This window comes from Canis lupus, chromosome 18, assembly GCF_048164855.1.
Source record: "Canis lupus baileyi chromosome 18, mCanLup2.hap1, whole genome shotgun sequence".
Taxonomy (NCBI): Eukaryota; Metazoa; Chordata; class Mammalia; order Carnivora; family Canidae; genus Canis; species Canis lupus.
In genome coordinates this window covers 25,476,754-25,496,087 of record NC_132855.1, presented here as the reverse complement: position 1 = coordinate 25,496,087, position 19,334 = coordinate 25,476,754, and the positions used below count along the sequence as shown (strand labels likewise).

Below are 19,334 nucleotides of genomic sequence, written 5' to 3'. Positions count from 1 at the left end.
TATACATACCCTTTTTGTTATATAATGGAAACAGATATATGGGTAAATACAACAAAGCATATTTGGATAGGATAGAAAACTGGTTAAAATATATTTGTGGGGATAAAATAAACTTGAATTAAAAAAAAAAAGATTAACTTTCACAAGTCAGCAGTTGTCCTATCTCTTATACTCTCCTGCTGTCTAATTTTTGACAAGTGTGAAGATGAGAACCAGTAGGAAATATAATTAAGACACTTGCTGGAAACACTTTGTCCTAAGACTAAGAACTAAGAAGATTTTAAAGAAGAATGTTCAGTATATGTAAAAATTATTTTTAAAAAAACCCAGTTTTTCAAAATCAATCTACCACTATCCCCAAAGCTCCAGAATATTATTCTAACCTATTATTCTGTAGATCGCTGGGAGTTTGGTTTCTCAGAACACTGTGCCTTACCACAGGGGATCTTGGTCCAGAACCCCCTTGTCTTCAGGTCTGAAAATGAATAATTGAGAACACTTCCTCTGTTGAGGCTGCAGAAAGTTATTTGCCATCCAGTGGGTGAAATAAGATGAGCACTGTTCTAGGAGAAATCAGGTTCAATGGATTTGATGCATTGTTGTTCACTTTACTCCTTGAGTTATACCTCTTCTAGTTTTCTATCCAGATTTCAAATAAATCTGGGGTGCCTGGGTGGCTCAGTCAGTCAAGCATCTGACTCTTGATTTCACCTCAGACCATGAGATCAAGCCCTGAGTCTGACCCTGCGCTCAGTAGGGTGTCTGCTTGAGATTCTCTTCCTCTCCCTCTCTCCCTCCCCCACCCCACTTGTGCTCTTGTGTGCTCTCTCTCTCAAAATAAATAAATCTTAAAAATAAGTCTACCTGAGGCCTCTCAGGGGGCCTTTGAACCCATGGGGGGCTGGAATTATCTCTCTTCTGTAGTTAAGTCTGTGCTAAATTGGTTCACTTTGCTTCAAAAGGTGGAGACATGGCTCCTGCGACTTGAACAGACTATGCAAAGTACAGTGCGACATTCTATCACAGAAGCCATAGTGGCCTATGAGGAAAAACCAAGAGAACTGTGGATCTTGGATTTCCCGGCACAAGTTGCACTAACAGGCTCACAGATCTGGTGGACAACAGATGTAGGAATAGCCTTCAGTAGACTGGAGGAAGGCTATGAAACGGCCCTAAAGGATTTCCATAAAAAACAGGTATTTTATAGATTCGTGATTTTGAGACTTGAAGGGACATGAAGAGGTAAACATTCATTCCTCCATCATTTACGGAGTGTCTTCTGTGTGCTGGGTGCTATGTTGGGACGATTTTAGCAATCAGTGCTTTGATTTTTCTTTTTCTAGCTTTGTGTTATCCTTCCGGTTTGCTACATGGTTTAAAAAAAAAAAAATCACATCCATTATCCCCCCAGCCTCTAGGATATCACACATCCTTAGATATGGTGCCTATTTCTGTCCTTCTGTATAAGACTCTCCATCTAGGCTAATGGTGTATTTATTACAAAATACGTACACGATCTGCATGACTCAGAAAGATGGAGGGCTGTTGGGCAAAGACAGATGTTTTCATGTATTTTGGGTTTTGGTTAATTACAAATCACAGATGAGCAATTTTGGAAAATGGTCTATTTTGAATTCCATTTTATTCACCCCACTTAGGTTGTGACCTCTCCTCAAGCCTCCCATCCTAAGGGATGCTAGTAGTTGTGGCATAATTCCGACTTCCTGTTGGCTTTTAGATTAAGAGAATATTAGGCTTGAAAGGCATTTAAATATTAGTGTGTCTACCTTTCTTGGATAAAGTACAAATGCAGAGACACTAAGCAATTTTCCCAATGTTGTGCAATTTGTAAGTAACACTGGCCGGACCTGCAGAATTCAGAATGCTTTCCACTGCTCTCCTTTGCGTGTCCTCTTAGCAGTAGGTTTATTTTTTTACATTTTTAGAAAAGATTTTATTTATTTATTCATGAGAGACACAGAGAGGGAGAAGCAGGCTCCCTGTGGGGAGCCCCATGTGGGACTCGATCTCAGGACCCTGGGATCACACCCTGAGCCAGAGACAGATGCTCAACCACTGAGCCACCCAGGCGTCCCTCTTAGCAGTACTTTTAATTCAGCCCCTTAAACATTAAATAGATTCAGAGAATGAAGGGTACTTGTGTCATTTACACATTCAGGAATTTCAGGTTTAGTGTTTTGATTCTTTTAATTTTGTTCGAATCTTGAGTAGAGATCCCCTGATTTACTTATGTTACTAAAGAAGTCTTTGTATTGTTTACTTTTGGAGAGAAAATATTCTTCATGTACATCTTTAGGAAAATAGGGCGTTGGTTTTATATTTAGCAGGCTTTAAGTTACAAGTGGATTTTTAAAAGTGACTGATTTCCTCTTAGGGCAATAGCTCTATGATTCTAGTCAATGCCACTTGGATGAGGAAGCTAAGTAGGTAATTTTTTTTTCATGGACATATTAATAATTAAATTGCAATTAACCATATATGGTTTTATTATAAAAATAACTTTCTAGTTAGTTAATTTATTGATATCCATGCTTTTATTAAAAGTACTTTGATTATCTATTGAAATAAGGATTTTTAAAAATAGTTATAACATCCTCTCGTAAGTTTCCAGTATTATCAATCTTGCTCAAACTTAAGTTTTTTTTAAGTTTTCATAGATTCTCTTCCCACAGGTGACCATTGATAACATATTGGCATATTGACATCAAACATTTTTCCTCTTTCTTTGTGAATGTGTAGACATCTATCTGTCCCTCTCTGTATAAATATGTGTCAGTGTGCATTCTATCAAATAAATAGAATAAATTTTTACATAAATGTGTATTTGTGCTGATATCTATCAATATTTCTAAATATATAGAAAATTTTTTTACATTTCATACATTTTGTTATTTTGTATTTTCACTCAATATAATATTTACCTTTTTTCTTGCTGTAAATAAATATCAAATTGACAATAAAAATGGCCAAATAGAATTCTTTTATATGGGTATGCAGAATTGTTTCTTCCTTCTCTAGGGCTACTCTGATAGTCTGAGGGCTGATCAAGTACTGTTCCAGGTTCTGTGGTTCCAGCAGTGAAGGTTTTGATTTTATGGTGCTTATGTTGTGGTTAACTGTTAGTAGATCTTACCTCTTCCTCACAAAGTACCTTGGAAATCTTTATTCTGATCTTCACTTTCTACTTTACATGCTGCTATTTCATTTAATTTTCTTAAAAGATTTTATTTACTTTTAGGGAGAAAGCATGAGCAGGGGAAGGGGCAGAGGGAGAGAATCTCAAGCATACTGTGCTTAATGTGGAGCCAGATGTGGGCCTTGATCTCATGACTCTGAGGTCATGACCGGGGCCGAAAACCAGTCAGACACTTAACCGACTGAGCCACGCAGGCAGCCCTAATGTAAATTTTTTTTTTTTTTTTACTCCATTTCTTGTTTTAGAATCCATTTCCCTTCTTCCTATAGTATATCTTTTAGTGGTTTGTGCAGCTGATTGATGATAAGTAGGACATTGGCTGAATCCTTGTCTTTCTTTTGAATTCTTTACAGTTAAGGCCTAAAATTCTAAGTTGAGAATTATGTTCTTTCAGAATTTGAAAAATACTCTGTTACTTTATGGCCTTCATTGTTGTAAACGTTCAGGTCAAATTATTTTTCCTTCATAAGCAATCTGTCTTTGGTCTTTGGCTGCTTTTATGATTTTTTTTCTTTTTGTGATTGTATTTTACTGTATATACTTGTAGATTTTTTTCTCCCTGCTTTTAAAATTTAGCCTGCTAAGGACTCTGTGAACTTTTTGAATCTTCAGTTTCATGTCTGTCTACAATTTTGGAAGATTCCTCTCCATTTCTTTTTGGATCAATGCCTTTCTTCCATTTGCTCTATTTTCTTCATTGAGAAATTTATCTGCTATATGTTGAGCCTGTCCATGCCATCCTTCCTGTCTGTTAACCTCTATCTCATATTTTCAAACCCTGTGGGGTTTTTGTGCTATAATTGAGGTAATTTTTTGAATAGCTTATTATTAAATAATCTCTGCACCCGCTGTGGGCCTCACATGCACAATCCCAGGATTAGGAGTTGCGTGCTCTACTGACTGTGCCAACCAGGTGACCCTTAGGTGACTTGTAGAATCTATCTTCCATTTCACTAACTTTTTTTCTTAGAGATTATGATTAAGAAAAAAGTATTGAGGTCCATATTATGTGGTTTCAAATGTCATCTCTACCATCAGTTTATTAGTTGTGCTGCCTTGGGCAACTTATCTAACCACGTTGTGCCTCAGTGTTACAGTAATAATAATAGCACCTATATTCACAATATTAAGATTAATTAATATACTTATTAATTAGGATTAGTTATGACTAGAATTAGTTAATATATTTGAAATACAATTTAAAAGTGTCTGACAAACCAGGCAGAATTTAGAATTCTACTAATTAACCAACTGGGTGGCTCAGTTGGTTAAGTATCCAACTCTTAACTTTGTGTTAGCTGTTGTTACTCTTAAGAAAGTGACAATAACAATGGTGTCTAATGTGATGCATAATTAATTTATTCCCCCAATTTATCATAACATTAAAAAATATACAAAATAATTGAATTGTATAATGATGTGCAAACCTAACACCAAGATTCTACAAAGAACATATTTTCTTTATCACATTATCTATGCTATATCCACCCCGCTATAGATCCCTCAGTCCACCTTATATTTATGACTCATTTCAAGGGAAATTGCAGATGCCAGTAATCTTAACCTATAAATATTTTAGTATAAATATTCATTTCATCAGTTGAGTTTTGATTATTGTATCTCAATTTCCCAAAGTTCTTTTTGGTTCTTTAAAAATCAGTTTAGGATGACTTACCCCACCCCCCTTATAATGTCTTATTTCTTCATTATGGTTTATATTTTTTTTCTGAATTCTTTGAAAGAGACATTTATAATAGTCTCATTTAGACTGTTGTAATGCTAGTTCTTTTAAGGCTGGTTCTTCTTTTAAACTGAATTTTTTTGTGTGTTCATTTTTAAAGTTGATGTAGGTTTAGTCTTTCTGTACAAATTCTGTGCGCCCTAGAGAGAGCATGTGTCCCCATAGTGCTTTTCTTCCATGCCTCTTCTAGGTCTCCACAGGTTTTGTGGATGCTGGATTAATTTTGGGGTTGATTACTCAGTCAAGGTTTTCCAGATCACATGGCATGGGCTTGAAGTTTTAATATCTCTAAAGGGACTTTTTCCTCTCCAAAGGCTTTCATCTTGCTTCTCTGAGCTGGTGGGTAGAATTTTTCTAGAGCCCTTTACTGGACTGTGTAAGACTCTAAGAATCTCAGCTACATTTCAGCATCTCAGTTCCGACTCCCAGCCTTGCTCAGGGAGTGTAAGAGGCCGGAGACAGAAATGTTGCATTCCCAGGTGGCAGTTTAAACCTCAGTCCCCAGATGTTTGAATCTGTACCCAAATCCTACATTAGGCTGCCATGACATTTGCATGTTAACCACATTCTACTTTGAGATACATTCCTGGCATCAGGGACTATCACACACTCCCTCCCTCCCTCTTCTCCTCCTTCCATCCCCTTGTCTCCTTCCACCTTTCTCATGTTTTGTTATAGACTTTGCATGTGGGTGTATTTTTTGCTTTATTTACAAGTTTGTGTGTATGTTAATGAAGGAGTTGTCCATTCATCTTAATCCAGTGTGTTGCAGGGGGTCTATTATTACTACTACTTAATACTACTTAAACCTTAACGATGAGGTTGGTTTCTTAATTTTAGCTACCATTAATAATACTTCAGTAACTAGCCTTGTATATGCGTATATACATGTTGTACATATTTTTATTTTTTCAGGATAAGCTTCTAGAAGTAAGATTGCTAGGTCAAAGAGTATGCCTCTTTTAAGCCTTTGGGAACATTGTGCAAATTTACCTTCCCGGTAGCACTGTAAGAGAAGTGTCCACTCTCTCCCCTGTCAGCAACATTGGGTTCCTTCTTTTTATTCTTAGAGCTAAAGTTGTTCATATCCCAGAAGCTCAGCATATTCCACTAATTAACAGAATTTAGGGTTTTTTCTCCCTTAAAATAGTTTTAAAGTTTTCCATTCTGTTCAAGAGTTATGTAATATTTTCATGCTGAATGGGAAGCAAACAAGAAAGGTTTATGAAGAAGGCATTTATCTGCTTAATTATGAAACACTTCTAGCACAAATTGAAATGTTTGACAGACCAGCCAACAGATGCCTTCCATACAGTGTTTCAATTTTGCAACTGATACTAATATGCATTTTAGAGAAACTAACATTTGAACACTGTTGAAGCTGTAGTGTGGTTCATGAGAAGTGTGTTCATCTGAATTGAAACCCCTTTAGAGTTCTCTATTCAAAAATGGATGTAACCATCTGCTAGAGTTTGTTTTTAATTAAAATTACTTGTGCTAATACTGTGAGCAGTTTTTTAAAATGAACGTTAGTCCTTTAAAATCGCTTCATTTTAAACTGAGATCAGAGTTGGCCATAATTGATGATCTACCTATACGAGAAATTTCTTTGCTTGCTCCTCACATTAATATGTGTAAAATATTACACTTATAGTAAATTTAATTTCTCAGATTTGTGGGGTCCTTGGCCAAAATATTTTGTTTTGGAGGCTTGGGATCTGGTAAGAAGGATTTCCTGCTCTAACTTTATTATTAAGCCCCGTGAAAATCATCAAAGGAGAGATGGAAACATTTTGGACTTGAAAAGCTTAATTGCTACTGTGCTGGGACATGACCCAGAATCCTCTCAGTAAAACTCAAGATGAGCAATATAAAATCATCCATCCCCTCTTCCACAAGGACTAAGAAATATATATAAGAAAGAGACTAATTTTGCTTCTTAGGGCTGGTGTTTGGCCTCATTTTTAGTCATTGAGAAATTCTTTCACAACCAATTGGATACAATGTTGACAGTATTCCTACCTTATTCCAATTTTATTGCATTAATAGGAAAGCCTATGAAGCCCGAAGCTACTCAGTGTATATTGGACACAAATTTTTGTTTACACCTCTCTAGAAAAGTATGATCTGATAGCTTCATGCTTTGTAATATAGCAGGAACCCATGAGTGGAGCACATACTCTTTACCCCCCTCTGATCTATTAAAAGACGCTAGGTCATCTTTTCCATAATTTACCAATTTAGGAGACTTTTATTCAATCTTTTGTGAATCAGACAGTACCCAGTCTAATAGAAATGAGCACCAGAGAGCTGATAAAGCAAAGGACTTTTATTTTTTTTAAAGATTTTATTTATTTATTCATGAGAGACACACAGAGAGAGGCAGAGATGTTGGCAGAGGGAGAAGCAAGCTCCCTGAGGTGAGCCCCATGCGGGGGGCTCGACCTCAGGACCCCAGCATCACACCCTGAGCCAAAGGCAGACGCTCAACCACTAAGCCATCTAGGTGCCCCAAAGCAAGAGATTTTTATAGTCCCACTGAGCAGGAACAAGGAAATTATACTGGGCATTTGCTGATTGGTTAAATCGGGTTGACTTTCCTCCTATGAATCAAAAGGAAGTCTTAGATCTGGATCAGGTAACTTGCACTGAGCAGGCAGGTGCTGAGTCATTGACCTAGGGCTGCCTCTCTGAGAAAGCTGACCACAGAAACTTAAGTTTTGGTTTGCTAACACAGGGCTTAGCATGAGCGACTCCATCTTGGGCTCAACCAGGTTACTTTAGCACAGCCAAAATTTTATGGAATGACAAGGGAGCAATAAAATCATATTTGGATATGCTGGACCAGATATTTTGAGGAATGCCTAGAAGTTGATGACAGATGAAATTGATCATTAAGAGCAGAGAAAACCACAGGTAAAACAAAAAGAGACTATTACAGTGATAAGCTTATTTTATCCAATGAAATTCCAGGGAAATGACAGACTCAGATTCAATAAATAAAAAATATTGTGGGGTCCATGGTCATGGATAAAGAGTAAATGGAGAAGAGGTGGACAGTTGGAACCTTCTGTCTCCTGTATAGCCTAAGAGATTTATCAATGGGTATGTTTGCTTCGAGGATAAAGCCCTGAGAAGTGCGTCATAAATACTGTGAGGTGTCTACTGGGAACTTCTGCTATTACTACATCTTGACCCTAGAGCTCTATTTGGGCAGCTTTTTCAATTAGCAATAATCGCGCCTCGGATAAACCTCATTGGCTACAATACTGCTACTATGCAAAGCTTGGGCAGCTTTTTCTTTTTCTTTCTTTCTTTCTTTTTTTTTTTTTTTTTGGCAGCTTTTTCTTTGAAGGGTGGGATAGAAATATTTTAGGGGTTTTTGGCTATATAGTTTCTTTCACATCTACTCATTTCTGCTATTGTAGTAGAGAAGAAGCCATAGGCAGTTTTTAAATGAATAGACATGTTAAGATTCCAATAAAACTTTATTTATAAAAACCAGAGTGAACCAGATTTGTCTAGTGGCCTGTGGCTTGCCAACCCCTGTTCTAGAGAAAGTAGCAGAACAGATTCTGAAGTAACTCAGGATCTCTACAATGACAGATATAATAGAAAAAGAGATTTATTACACATATGTGGTGTGATTCCAGTCTGATCCATAAATCCAGGAATTATTTCTTTGAATAGACCATAACAACAAATTTTTGCAGTTAAAAGGACAAAGCAAAAAAAAAAAAAAAAGAAAAAGAAAAAGAGAAAAGATCAGGGAAAGGAACCATAATTTCCTATGAGAAGAGATTTTAAATAGATCGTATAACACTATGTGTGACTTAATATTTTATGCTAAATATTAAGTCTGAAATTTAAATTAAATGGATGATTTTCCATGAACATTGTTTCTGAAATAAATTCAAAATGAGGTGGAGACTAGACCAGTAACCACAGAAGTAATTGAAGTGGTAATCAAGGTAGTTGAATTTGCATCCCTAGCCCTAAAGTTGAGCCCCACTACAGTGGTTTTATCAGATATTAAAAAAAAGATAAATACCATGTTATATCACCTGTTCTAGAGTGTAGAAAAAGATGGAATTTTTTTACTCATTTTGTAAAGTTCTAAGAAACTTGATAGAAAAAGTGGGCATTGATAAAGTACAAAAGAAAATTCTGTTGGCCAATCTCATTAATTAATCTATCCTCTTTTTGGTCTGGATTTTTCACTTATTGTTAGGAGACCATCTTTTGTGGATCTCAAATTTTGTACATTTTTTTGAGCAGAGGTACTTAACCACTTTTGTTGTAGACTATCTTCCAAGATTATTTGTTATACAAACATTCTTGGGAGATAGCCTCTGTAGTGTTTTCTCTCTAGAGCAAAAGGTAGATTGGCTTACTGTCCAGTATAATAAATTTAAAAATCTCCAGGGCAAAGTTCAGACATGGTTACTATCTGTGAGAAAAGATTTTGGGTTCCTTAAACTCAAGGTTCCTCTCCTGTAACACAACTCACTGTGTATATAAGCATTATGTGGCTCTTTTGGGGTTATCCTTTAAAAGTTGGGGATTGGAAACTGGTGCAAATGCTGATACTTTGATACTGCTTAATACTGTCAGTGTGACTAATAAACTGTCCTTTATCTGCGACCCAGAGGCTCTGTGTCTTCTGCTAACATCCCTTTAGCAGTACCAGGCTGACTTTAGCGTGCAAGTAAAATCTCAGACCAAAAAAAAAAATAAATAAATAAATAAAATAAAGTCTCAGACCATTCTCATTTCTTAAGCATGTTGTTGCATGTGTTAAAAGTTCATTCTTTTTTTGTTGCTGAGTATTCCATTGTATAACTCTACCACCCTTTGTTTATCCATTCTTTTGATTGACATTGGGGCTTCCAATTTGAGGCTACTATTTCTAAAGCTGCTTGGCACTTTCTTGCCCAATTCTTTTGATACACATAGATTTTCCTTTCTCCCGGATAAAGTATCTAAAAGTGAAATGGCTGAATCATAGAGAAGATATATGTTTACCCCTTTAAAAAACTGCCAGACAGGTCTCCATTGTTCCATTCCCATTAACAAGGTGACACAATTCTAGTTGCTTCATATACTACCAGTATTGGGTGTCATCAGTCAATACTGATGATTGCAGGCATTCTAGAGGGTGAGAAATAGTATCTCATTGTGGTTTTAATTGGCTTATCTCTAATATTTAAAGATGTTGAGTAATGTCACATGTTTTTTGGCATTCATATATCTTTTATTGTGAAGTGTCTGTCCAAATAACTTGCCTGTTTTTTTGTTTTTGTTTTTTTTTTTAAATTGGGATGTTTGTCTTTTTATTGTTAGAGTATTTTTTTCCAGTTTGTTTTTGTTTTAATTTTATTTAAATTCAACTAATTATACTGTTTATTGGTTTCAGAGGTAAAGGTCAGTGATTTGTCAGTCTTATGTAACACCCAATGCTCATTATATCATGTGCCCTCCTTAATGCCCATCACCCAGTTACCCCATCTCCCCATTCACCTCCCCTCCAGCAACCCTCAGTTCGTTTCCTATGGTTGATAGTCTTTTATGGTTTGTCTCCCTCTCTGATTTTGTCTTATTTTTTCCTCTCTTCCCCATGATCCTCTGTTTTGTTTCTTAAATGCCACATAATGAGTGCGATCATATAATTGTCTTTCTCTGACTGACCTATTTCGCTTAGCATAATATCCTCTAGTTCTATCCACATCATTGCAAATGTCAAATTTTCATTCTTTTTCATTCTTTTTGATAGCCAAGTAGTATTCCATTATGTGTATGTATGTATGTGTGTGTGTGTGTGTGTGTGTATATATGTATATACACACACACACATCTTCTTTATCCATTCATCTGTTGATGGGCTCTTTCCATAGTTTGGCTATTGGGAGCTGGTGCCCCTTTGGATCACTGCATTTGTATCTTTGGGTTAAATACCCAGTAGTGCAATTACAGGGTCTTAAGATAGTTCTATTTTCAACTCCCTGAGCAACCTTCACACTGTTTCCAAAGTGGGGGCACCAGTTTGCATTCCCACCAACAGTGTACAAGGGTTCCCCTTTGGTTAGAGGATTTCTTTATATGGTTACCGTTCCTGGGAAGGAAATGAACAGATGGCTCATTTTATTAATGGTACATTTTGTGAATGGAATGTTTTCATTTTAATGTATAGTGTGTCAAGTTTTTCTACTGTGGTTGATAATTATTATGTCAGGTATAAGAAATTCTTGCCTATCACAGTGTCATAAAAAGATTCACCTGTTTCCTTCTTGGTGCTTTATGGTTCTGGGTTTTTCATTTTGATCTGTGATCCATATGTAAATATTTTTCTGTTCCGTTGTATTAACTTGGCACCTTGGTCAAAGCCAATTGATTGTGTGTGTGTGTGTGTGTGTGTCTATATATATATAGACATATATATATATATATATATATATATATATATATATATATATATGGGTCTGTTTCCAGACTCTCCTGTTGTATTCATCTCTTTTGTATCTTTATGCCAAATCCACATTGTATGTATTACAATTGTACGTAGCTTTATAACAAGCCTTGAAATCATGTTGTATATAGCCTCCCATTAGTTCTATTAAAAATTTTTTTCCCCAAAATTGTTTTGGCCATTATAGATTCTGTTTATATCTTCATAAATAAATTAACATATTATTTTTAGAAGCCCAATCTTTTAACCTAATTTTTAACTGGTATCAAATATAAATAGGAATGTTGGGAGGGTGGATATCTCAGCCATGATGCATCCTATTGAAGAACACGGTATATGTCTTGACAAAGGTTGTCTTTAATTTCTCTCAAAATATTTTCTGTGGTTTTCAATGTTAGGGTCTTACACATTTCTTGCTGGACTTACTTTTAGATAGTTTTTATGTTTTGATGCTTAATATTTTGTTTTCCAATGTTTGAGGCTGATATATAAAAGAGATGGATTTTTAAATATTCACCGTGTGTCTTAGGGCTTTGTCCAATTTGCCTATTAGTTTTAGTAAGGGTTTTTTTTTTAATAGTTTCATAGGGTTTGCTGTATTCATGGACATATCATCTGTCAGTGATGACAGTGTTACTTCTTGCCTCCTATTCTTTTTTTGCCCTTTATTGCCTTTTCTTGAGTTAATGACGGCTAGGACCTCCGGTGCCATGTTGAATGGAAGTAGTTAGAGCAGACATCCCAACTTATTTCCAGTCTCAGGGAAGAATAATTTAAATTTTCACCATTAAGGTTCACCTGGGTGGCTCAGCTGTTGAGCGTCTGCCTTTGGCTCAGGGTGTGATCCCAGGGTTCCAGGATTGAGTCCCACTTCGGGCTTCCTGCGTGGAGTCTGCTTCTCCCTCTGCCTTTGTCTCTGCCTCTCTCTCTGCATGTCTCTCATGAATAAATAAATAATTAAAAAAATAATTTTCACCATTAAGTATGATAGTTGTTCTAGTAGGTTTTAGTAGATGTTCTTTCTGAAATAGAGGGAGAGCCCTTCCATTGCTACGTACTGAGAGTTGTTTTTTGTTTGTTTGTTTTTGAGAGAGAAAGACAAGCAGAGGGGAGAGGCAGAGGCAGAAGGAGAAGCAGACTCCCCTCTGAGAGGGCCCAATGCAGGGCTCGATCCCAGGACCCAGAGATCATGACCTCAGCCAAAGGCAGATGCTTAACCACCTGAGCCACCCAGGTGCCTCAAACTGAGAGTTTTTATCTTGAAGAGACATTGATCTTTTTCAAATCTGTTGAGATTATTCATGTATCTGCCTCTTTTTTTCTGTTACTGTGGTGAATTTTTGAATGCTAAGCCAACTTTGCATTCCTGAAATAAACTCCACTTGGTTATAATGGATTATCATTTATATATGTCTATATGTATTTTTGCTGGATTTCATTTGCTAATATTCTGTCCAGGAATTCTCTATATATGTTCATAAGGGACATTTATCTATAGTTGTCTTAAAATACTACTGCCAGTTTGGGGATCAGCATAATACTCTTTAAAAGGAACTGAAAAATATTTTATTCTCATGTACTTTGTGAAACAGTTTATGATAGAAATCACTGGCGATGCCATCTGGGCCTGGAGTTTTCTTTGTGAATCATTTTTAGTTATAGATCAATTTCTTTTATATATATGCTGCTCTGTAGCTTTTCCTCTTTTTATTCTTACATCACTTATAAAAATTTGTGTGTTTCGGGGCATTTATCCATTTCATCTGAGTCAGGGACTGGCAAATTATAGCCCTCTGACCAAATCTGGTTCATGACTTTGGGTGCTTTAATGCTGCCATGGAGTCATTTGGAGTCATGTGGAGTCATTTCGATAGAAACCTTGTAGACAGACCTCAGTGCCTCAAACATTGACTGTCTGGACCTTTATAGGACCTTTACATTCAGCCTTGATCTAAGTTTTCAAATGTATTGATGTGAATTGGTTTTTGTTTCTTGATATTATCCTTAGCACAACTAGAGGATCTCACATTATGTCCCTCTTGCATTCCTGGTATTGGTGATTTGTGTGTTCTCTCTGTCTCTTTGAAATCAGGCTTTCTGTGTGTTTATCAATTTTATTTACAAAGAACTATGACTTTGTTGATTTCTCTCTATTGTTTTATATTTCAGTGATTCCTGCTTTATCTGGATTACTTCTTTCTACCTTAACTTGCTCCTCTTTTTCAAGTTTCTTAGCATTGTTGCTTACCGATTTTACACCTTTTTCTTTCCTAATGCAAGCATGTGAAGGAAACTTTATAACTTGATGAAGAATATCTACTAGAAACCTGCAGAGAAAATCATGCTTAATGGTGAAACATAGGAATCATTTCCATTAGTGTCAAGAATGAGGTAATTACGTTCACTGTCCCTGACATTCATTGCTCAATATTGTGCTGGTTTCAGCAATATGATTAATGGAGAAGTAGGAAATGAACAGTGGAAAGGAAGACCACAAATGGGGCTGCACAACACATGCCCTGATAGTGTCAAGAGCCCATCGGACCTGATTTCTTTGGAACTCTGCTTTGTTCCAGCTGAAAAGAAAATCCTTTGTTTCTGATACTGCAGAAGCTGAAACAGGGGTCATTTTCAGGATTCAAGATCCTTGTTGCTATTGCTATAAAAGGAAAAGAACATTACTTCTGTGTTACATTCCTTTTCCTGTTGGAAAGGAATTGAGGGTTCTGAAGCTGACCCCTCAAGTGCTATAGTAGTTACCTTGCAATGTGTGCTGAGGACTGTAAGCTCAGATCTTAATGTTTCAACAGAGGGGCCCTTCCAGCCTCTCGGCCACTGTGGCTTCGGTGTGCCTCAGTTGGGAAATCTGCCTTGCCTGATGGGGAAATTGCACACTTCTGCTATAAGGAAGTTGTTCTTCTTGTGTCACCTTACTTAAGTGTGTAGTATTCAGCCTCATAGTTCTTCAGGTTCACATACATGGTCTCTTTTGTACCATACCAGCACAGGAGCTGGGTGGGTCAGGACAGAACTGAGAATCAGCCACCACCGTGGATCAAGAACTGGTCCTTTTCTCTGACCCGGAGTCTATAACCTTCTGTGCCTGATACCTTCCTTCATGATGAGCACACCATCATCCCACCAAACAAGTAGCCCTCTTTTCGAACACCTGAGTGTCTTAGGCATCTGTAACCTATAAACCTCAGTGGCGGTCATGATTCATGTGGATATTTTGGGCAAGTGTTTCTTTTTTTTTTCTTTTTTAAAGATTTTATCTATTCATGAGAGAGACACACACAGAGAGAGAGAGGCAGAGACACAGGCAGAGGCAGAAGCAGGCTCCACACAGGGAGCCCAACATGGAACTCGATCCTGAGTCTCCAGGATCACACCCTGGGCTGAAGGCTGCGCTAAACTGCTGAGCCACCCAGGCTCCCCTGGGCAACTGTTTCTATTTTTATCCAAATATAAGAATTCATAGATGGTAGATACTTTGTTATTTCCCTTGAAGTTTATTTTCTTTTTAAAGATTATATTTATTTATTCATGAGAGACACAGAAAGAGAGAGAGAGAGGCAGAGACAGGCAGAGAGAGAAGCAGGCTCCATGCAGGGAGCCCGATGTGGGACTCGATTCTGGGACCCCAGGATCACGCCCTGGGCCAAAGACAGGTGCTCAACTGCTTAGCCACCCAGGCATCCCTCCCTTGAAGTTCAGACTCTGGTAAGCTGGCCAAGCCCTGCGTGTTGGTACCCTTCTCTCTCCAGCATGTGTGTGGAGAGCCCTGCCCCTGTGCCAGGCTACAGTTCTTTCAGTTCCCTGATGGGGTCACCCTAGTTCCTGGGTATTCATATGAGCCTCATCTGGTGGCTTCCACTCTGCCTCTGTGGGTGGCCAGCCTCTTACATTTTTTTTACAACCTAAATTGTACTCATCTTTTAAGTCTTAACCTAAATACCCTTCCCTCCAAAATGTCTTTCCAAGCCCTCAATTAGGCAAGACCCTCTCTCTGTGTGCTATCATAGCACTTTCTTCTAACTCCAGCAAAATGATTATAATTACGTATCTACCTTCTGCACTGACCTGTAACCTCTAAGACAGTAATCAGATTTGTCTTATCATATGGGAGAAAATAAAATGTGGATTTGGTGTGGATTGTTGCTGCCATTCATTTGTTCATTGCTTCCTCCCTGCATTCAAATGATGAGTGTGTACTGAGATCCTGCCTTCTGCTGGCCACTGTACTGGGTCTGGGATTGTAGGACTGGATACAAATTTTTTTTTTAACTTTCAACGATAATTTCTTCTTTCCAGAACAAGAAAATGTTTTCTTTTTTTTTTTAATCTTTATTTTTATTTATTTATGATAGTCACAGAGAGAGAGAGAGAGAGAGGCAGAGACACAGGCAGAGGGAGAAGCAGGCTCCCTGCACTGGGAGCCCGACGTGGGATTCGATCCCGGGTCTCCAGGATCGCGCCCTGGGCCAAAGGCAGGCGCCAAACCGCTGCGCCACCCAGGGATCCCAAGAAAATGTTTTCTAATTACATTTTGTAGCCCTTCTTTATCAACTCCAGACTACCACACCCTTTTCCAAAACTGTCAGATACACGCACACACACACAATCACGTCCTACACTTTGCCTCTGCCCCTCAGGTGATTTTAGCCAGCCACTTCTCCAGGTCCTGGATGTCAGTGGAGCCAGTGTCCCCTCTTCCACCCTTGGCACTGTACTCCAGGAACTCCACTTTGAGGGGCAATTGTGAGAACTCAAATTCTTTGCCTTTCTTTCCTAGCTGAGCAGGGGCAGTGCTGGAACTGTCCAGTGTGCTGGGGGCCGCAGAACGGGTGACCCGTAAAGTGTTGAGTTCTTTCTAAAGCTGTTGCTGAATTAACTTGTTACTTTAGAGCTTATAGTCAGCTGAAGGAGACAAATAGTAAACAAGGAAATAAGTAAGTGAATGATGGGATACTAGTAAGTACTGTGAGGAGAATAAAATAGGAGCCTGTAGAATAATGGGGTAGGAACTAATGGTAAAGGCGATGGCCAGGGAAGGCCAATTTGAGGAGGTAAGTTTGAACTAAGACATGAATGATGATGGGAAGCCAACCGTATAAACATCAGAGGAAGAATGTCTCCAGGCAGATGAAACAGTTTCTCTGGCCTTGAAACAGCCATGATGGAAGCGCATCAAGAAGGCCAGTACAGGTAGAGGTAGGAAAGGGATGTTAGGAGGTCATGAAGGGGTTTGTGCTCATGATGAGGGGTTTGGATTATATTCGATGGTAGGCTTCTTTCCAGTTCAGGATATAGGCTGTGCTTAAGCTCCAGCCGAAGGCAAGGTGTACAAGGAAAACAGCCACTTGAGTTTCAAGGTGGGGACAGACAGTTGACTTGAGGCAGACAGACATCCATGATCCTAGCAGAACATCATGTAACATTGCTTTGATCAAAGGCAAGTATAAGAGCTGATTACATGAGAGGGTATTTCTTTTTTAAAAGCTTCCAAGATACATTTTATATGTCACAGGCCATTAAAATGTATGCATTTACAGTTTGATCAGATGGTGATAGTGCCTAATGCTACTGCCCAAATGATTGACATTTTATAACCTTATTTTTTGTGGGTACAGAATTTTATTACTTACAAGAGAGCATTGCCAGGAACATTGAATCTTGAGAGACAGCATCAGATCCCCAGCCTATGATGCTGAGCAGATAATGTTGACGACTTATACTTCTAATCATCTTTCACTTGACTGAACTTTGGTGGCAAATGAATCAATAATGGGAGAAATCACAAGGTGTAGGAGCCTCAGACAAGACAATGCATGTGAAAGCACTTGAAATTATAAATGTTCTTAGAAGGCATAAGATATTAATGTTGTTACAGCCCATGCTTTTTAACCAAATACTGGAACTGATGTAAGATGTGAGATGTAAAAGACTGGATATCATGATCCAGTTGAGAAGATAGCCAATGCCAAAATACCTCTTTTCTGACCAACATGCATATGGATTCTGTAGGTGAACTTCCATGTGCATAGGCTAATGTACATTCATTAATGTCCTCAGCAAACACTGAGTACCTGCTGTGTAGCAGCTAGCTCCTTAGAGACTCTGCGTACAAAGTAGTGTACTAGACAGCCAAAGATTTGGTTTCACGGGAACACTGAACATGGCTTATATGAAATAATGATCACCTCTGTTGTTTTTTTATAATGCGGCTACTTTTTATAGATGTAAAGTCTTAAAAGTAGAGAAATGCTTATGAGATTTGTGTATGTTCTGAATGTATAAAGTACATTTTTTATTCCTTTGAACCAGCCTTCCATTGTGTTTTATTTTCAAAGATGGTAGGTGGGTCTTAATGGATGTGACCAGTAAGAGCTCAGGCTCTGAAGGCAGACTGTCTGGGTTTGAATTACCCCTCTCCTGCTAATATGCTTATGACTCAATTTCCTCATCTGCAAAGTTAAGATAATAATTGATTTTTATGAAGATTGAATGGAATGTTATAGATAACATAGTTAGTGCCTGGCACCTTGCATATTCTAATTGAATATAAACTGCCTATTATGGTTCCTGTCTTTCTGCCTTCCCTCTCCATCCTTACTAGAATTACATAACCTTCTCCAGGTCAGCTGCCCAGCAGGCCCAGGGAAGTCTGCAGTGCTGGCTGTTTTCTGGGATGTGATAATAGTGCTATAGGGAGCGTGTTTTTGACAGTAGGCCACAAAGGTTTGAGAGCCTCTGGTGATGTGTCATAGTCATGCATTACCAATTCTCTCAGGAGCTAACAGTTTGTAATTGACTGTCCTTTGCAGAGTAAAAAAGGAAAAAGGCAGCATTGTTTTACTCTGTGTTACCCTAAAATAGAACAGAATTGGTGGGAGAGGAGTGTGTAGCTAAGAAGCCTTGAATAAAGCAGGCATACTCTGAATAAATAAGCATGCTAACCAAATGACCACCTAAGTGAGGATCTTTTTTATTTTTCATTTTTTTCTTTTATTATTATTTTTTTATTGGAGTTCAATTTGCCAACATATAGTATAACACCCAGTGCTCATCCCACCAAGTGCCCCCATCAGTGCCCATCACCCAGTCACCCCAACCCCCCGCCCACCTCCCCTTCCAGCACCCCTAGTTCGTTTCCCAGAGTTAGGAGTCTTTCATGTTCTGTCTCCCTTTCTGATATTTCCCACTCATTTTCTCTCCTTTCCCCTTTATTCCCTTTCACTATTATTTATATTCCCCAAATGAATGAGACCATATAATGTTTGTCCTTCTCCGATTGACTTATTTCCCTCAGCATAATACCCTCCAGTTCCATCCACGTTGAAGCAAATGGTGAGTATTTGTCGTTTCTAGTGGCTGAGTAATATTCCATTGTATACATAGACCACATCTTCTTTATCCATTTATCTTTCAATGGACACTGAGGCTCCTTCCACAATTTGGCTATGTGGACATTGCTCCTATAAACATTGGGGTGCAGGTGTCCTGGCATTTCACCTAAGTGAGGATCTTTGAGAGCTTTCTGATACAGTTAACAATGGGAAATATTTTGTATCAGATCTAGGTTACACATCTATGTATACACTCAAAAGTCTGAAATCGAAAGTTTCACAAGATGATACATACTCTGTAATGCAACATTTTCTATGCCATTATATTCCCTGTCATTCCATTTCATTCCCTTGCATTCTGTGAAAAGAGACCTTTAGTTTGAAAAATATTGATGTAAGAAATCAATGGACCTAAAAATAATAGTATGAGTAAGAAAAAATAGTGCAACAGTCTTCAGGTTACATTTTAAATATTTTTCTAGTAATTATCCTGTCTGCTGTACACAAACAAACAAAACAACCCCCAAATAAGAAGGCACCTGGTGGCTCAGTTGGTTAAGC

The 19,334-nt window shown here is 38.0% G+C and overlaps 1 protein-coding gene and 1 pseudogene across 1 annotated transcript in view; one reads left to right on the top strand and one right to left on the bottom strand.

Annotated features, from left to right (window-relative positions):
• DNAH11 (dynein axonemal heavy chain 11) overlaps positions 1-19,334 on the top strand; it is a 316,619-nt gene that overhangs the window by 90,712 nt on the left and 206,573 nt on the right. The window contains 1 exon segment of the mRNA XM_072783813.1: positions 963-1,196. Within this exon segment, the coding sequence (XP_072639914.1) occupies positions 963-1,196 (234 nt within the window).
• Positions 8,086-8,245, bottom strand: LOC140609630 (U4 spliceosomal RNA; annotated as a pseudogene).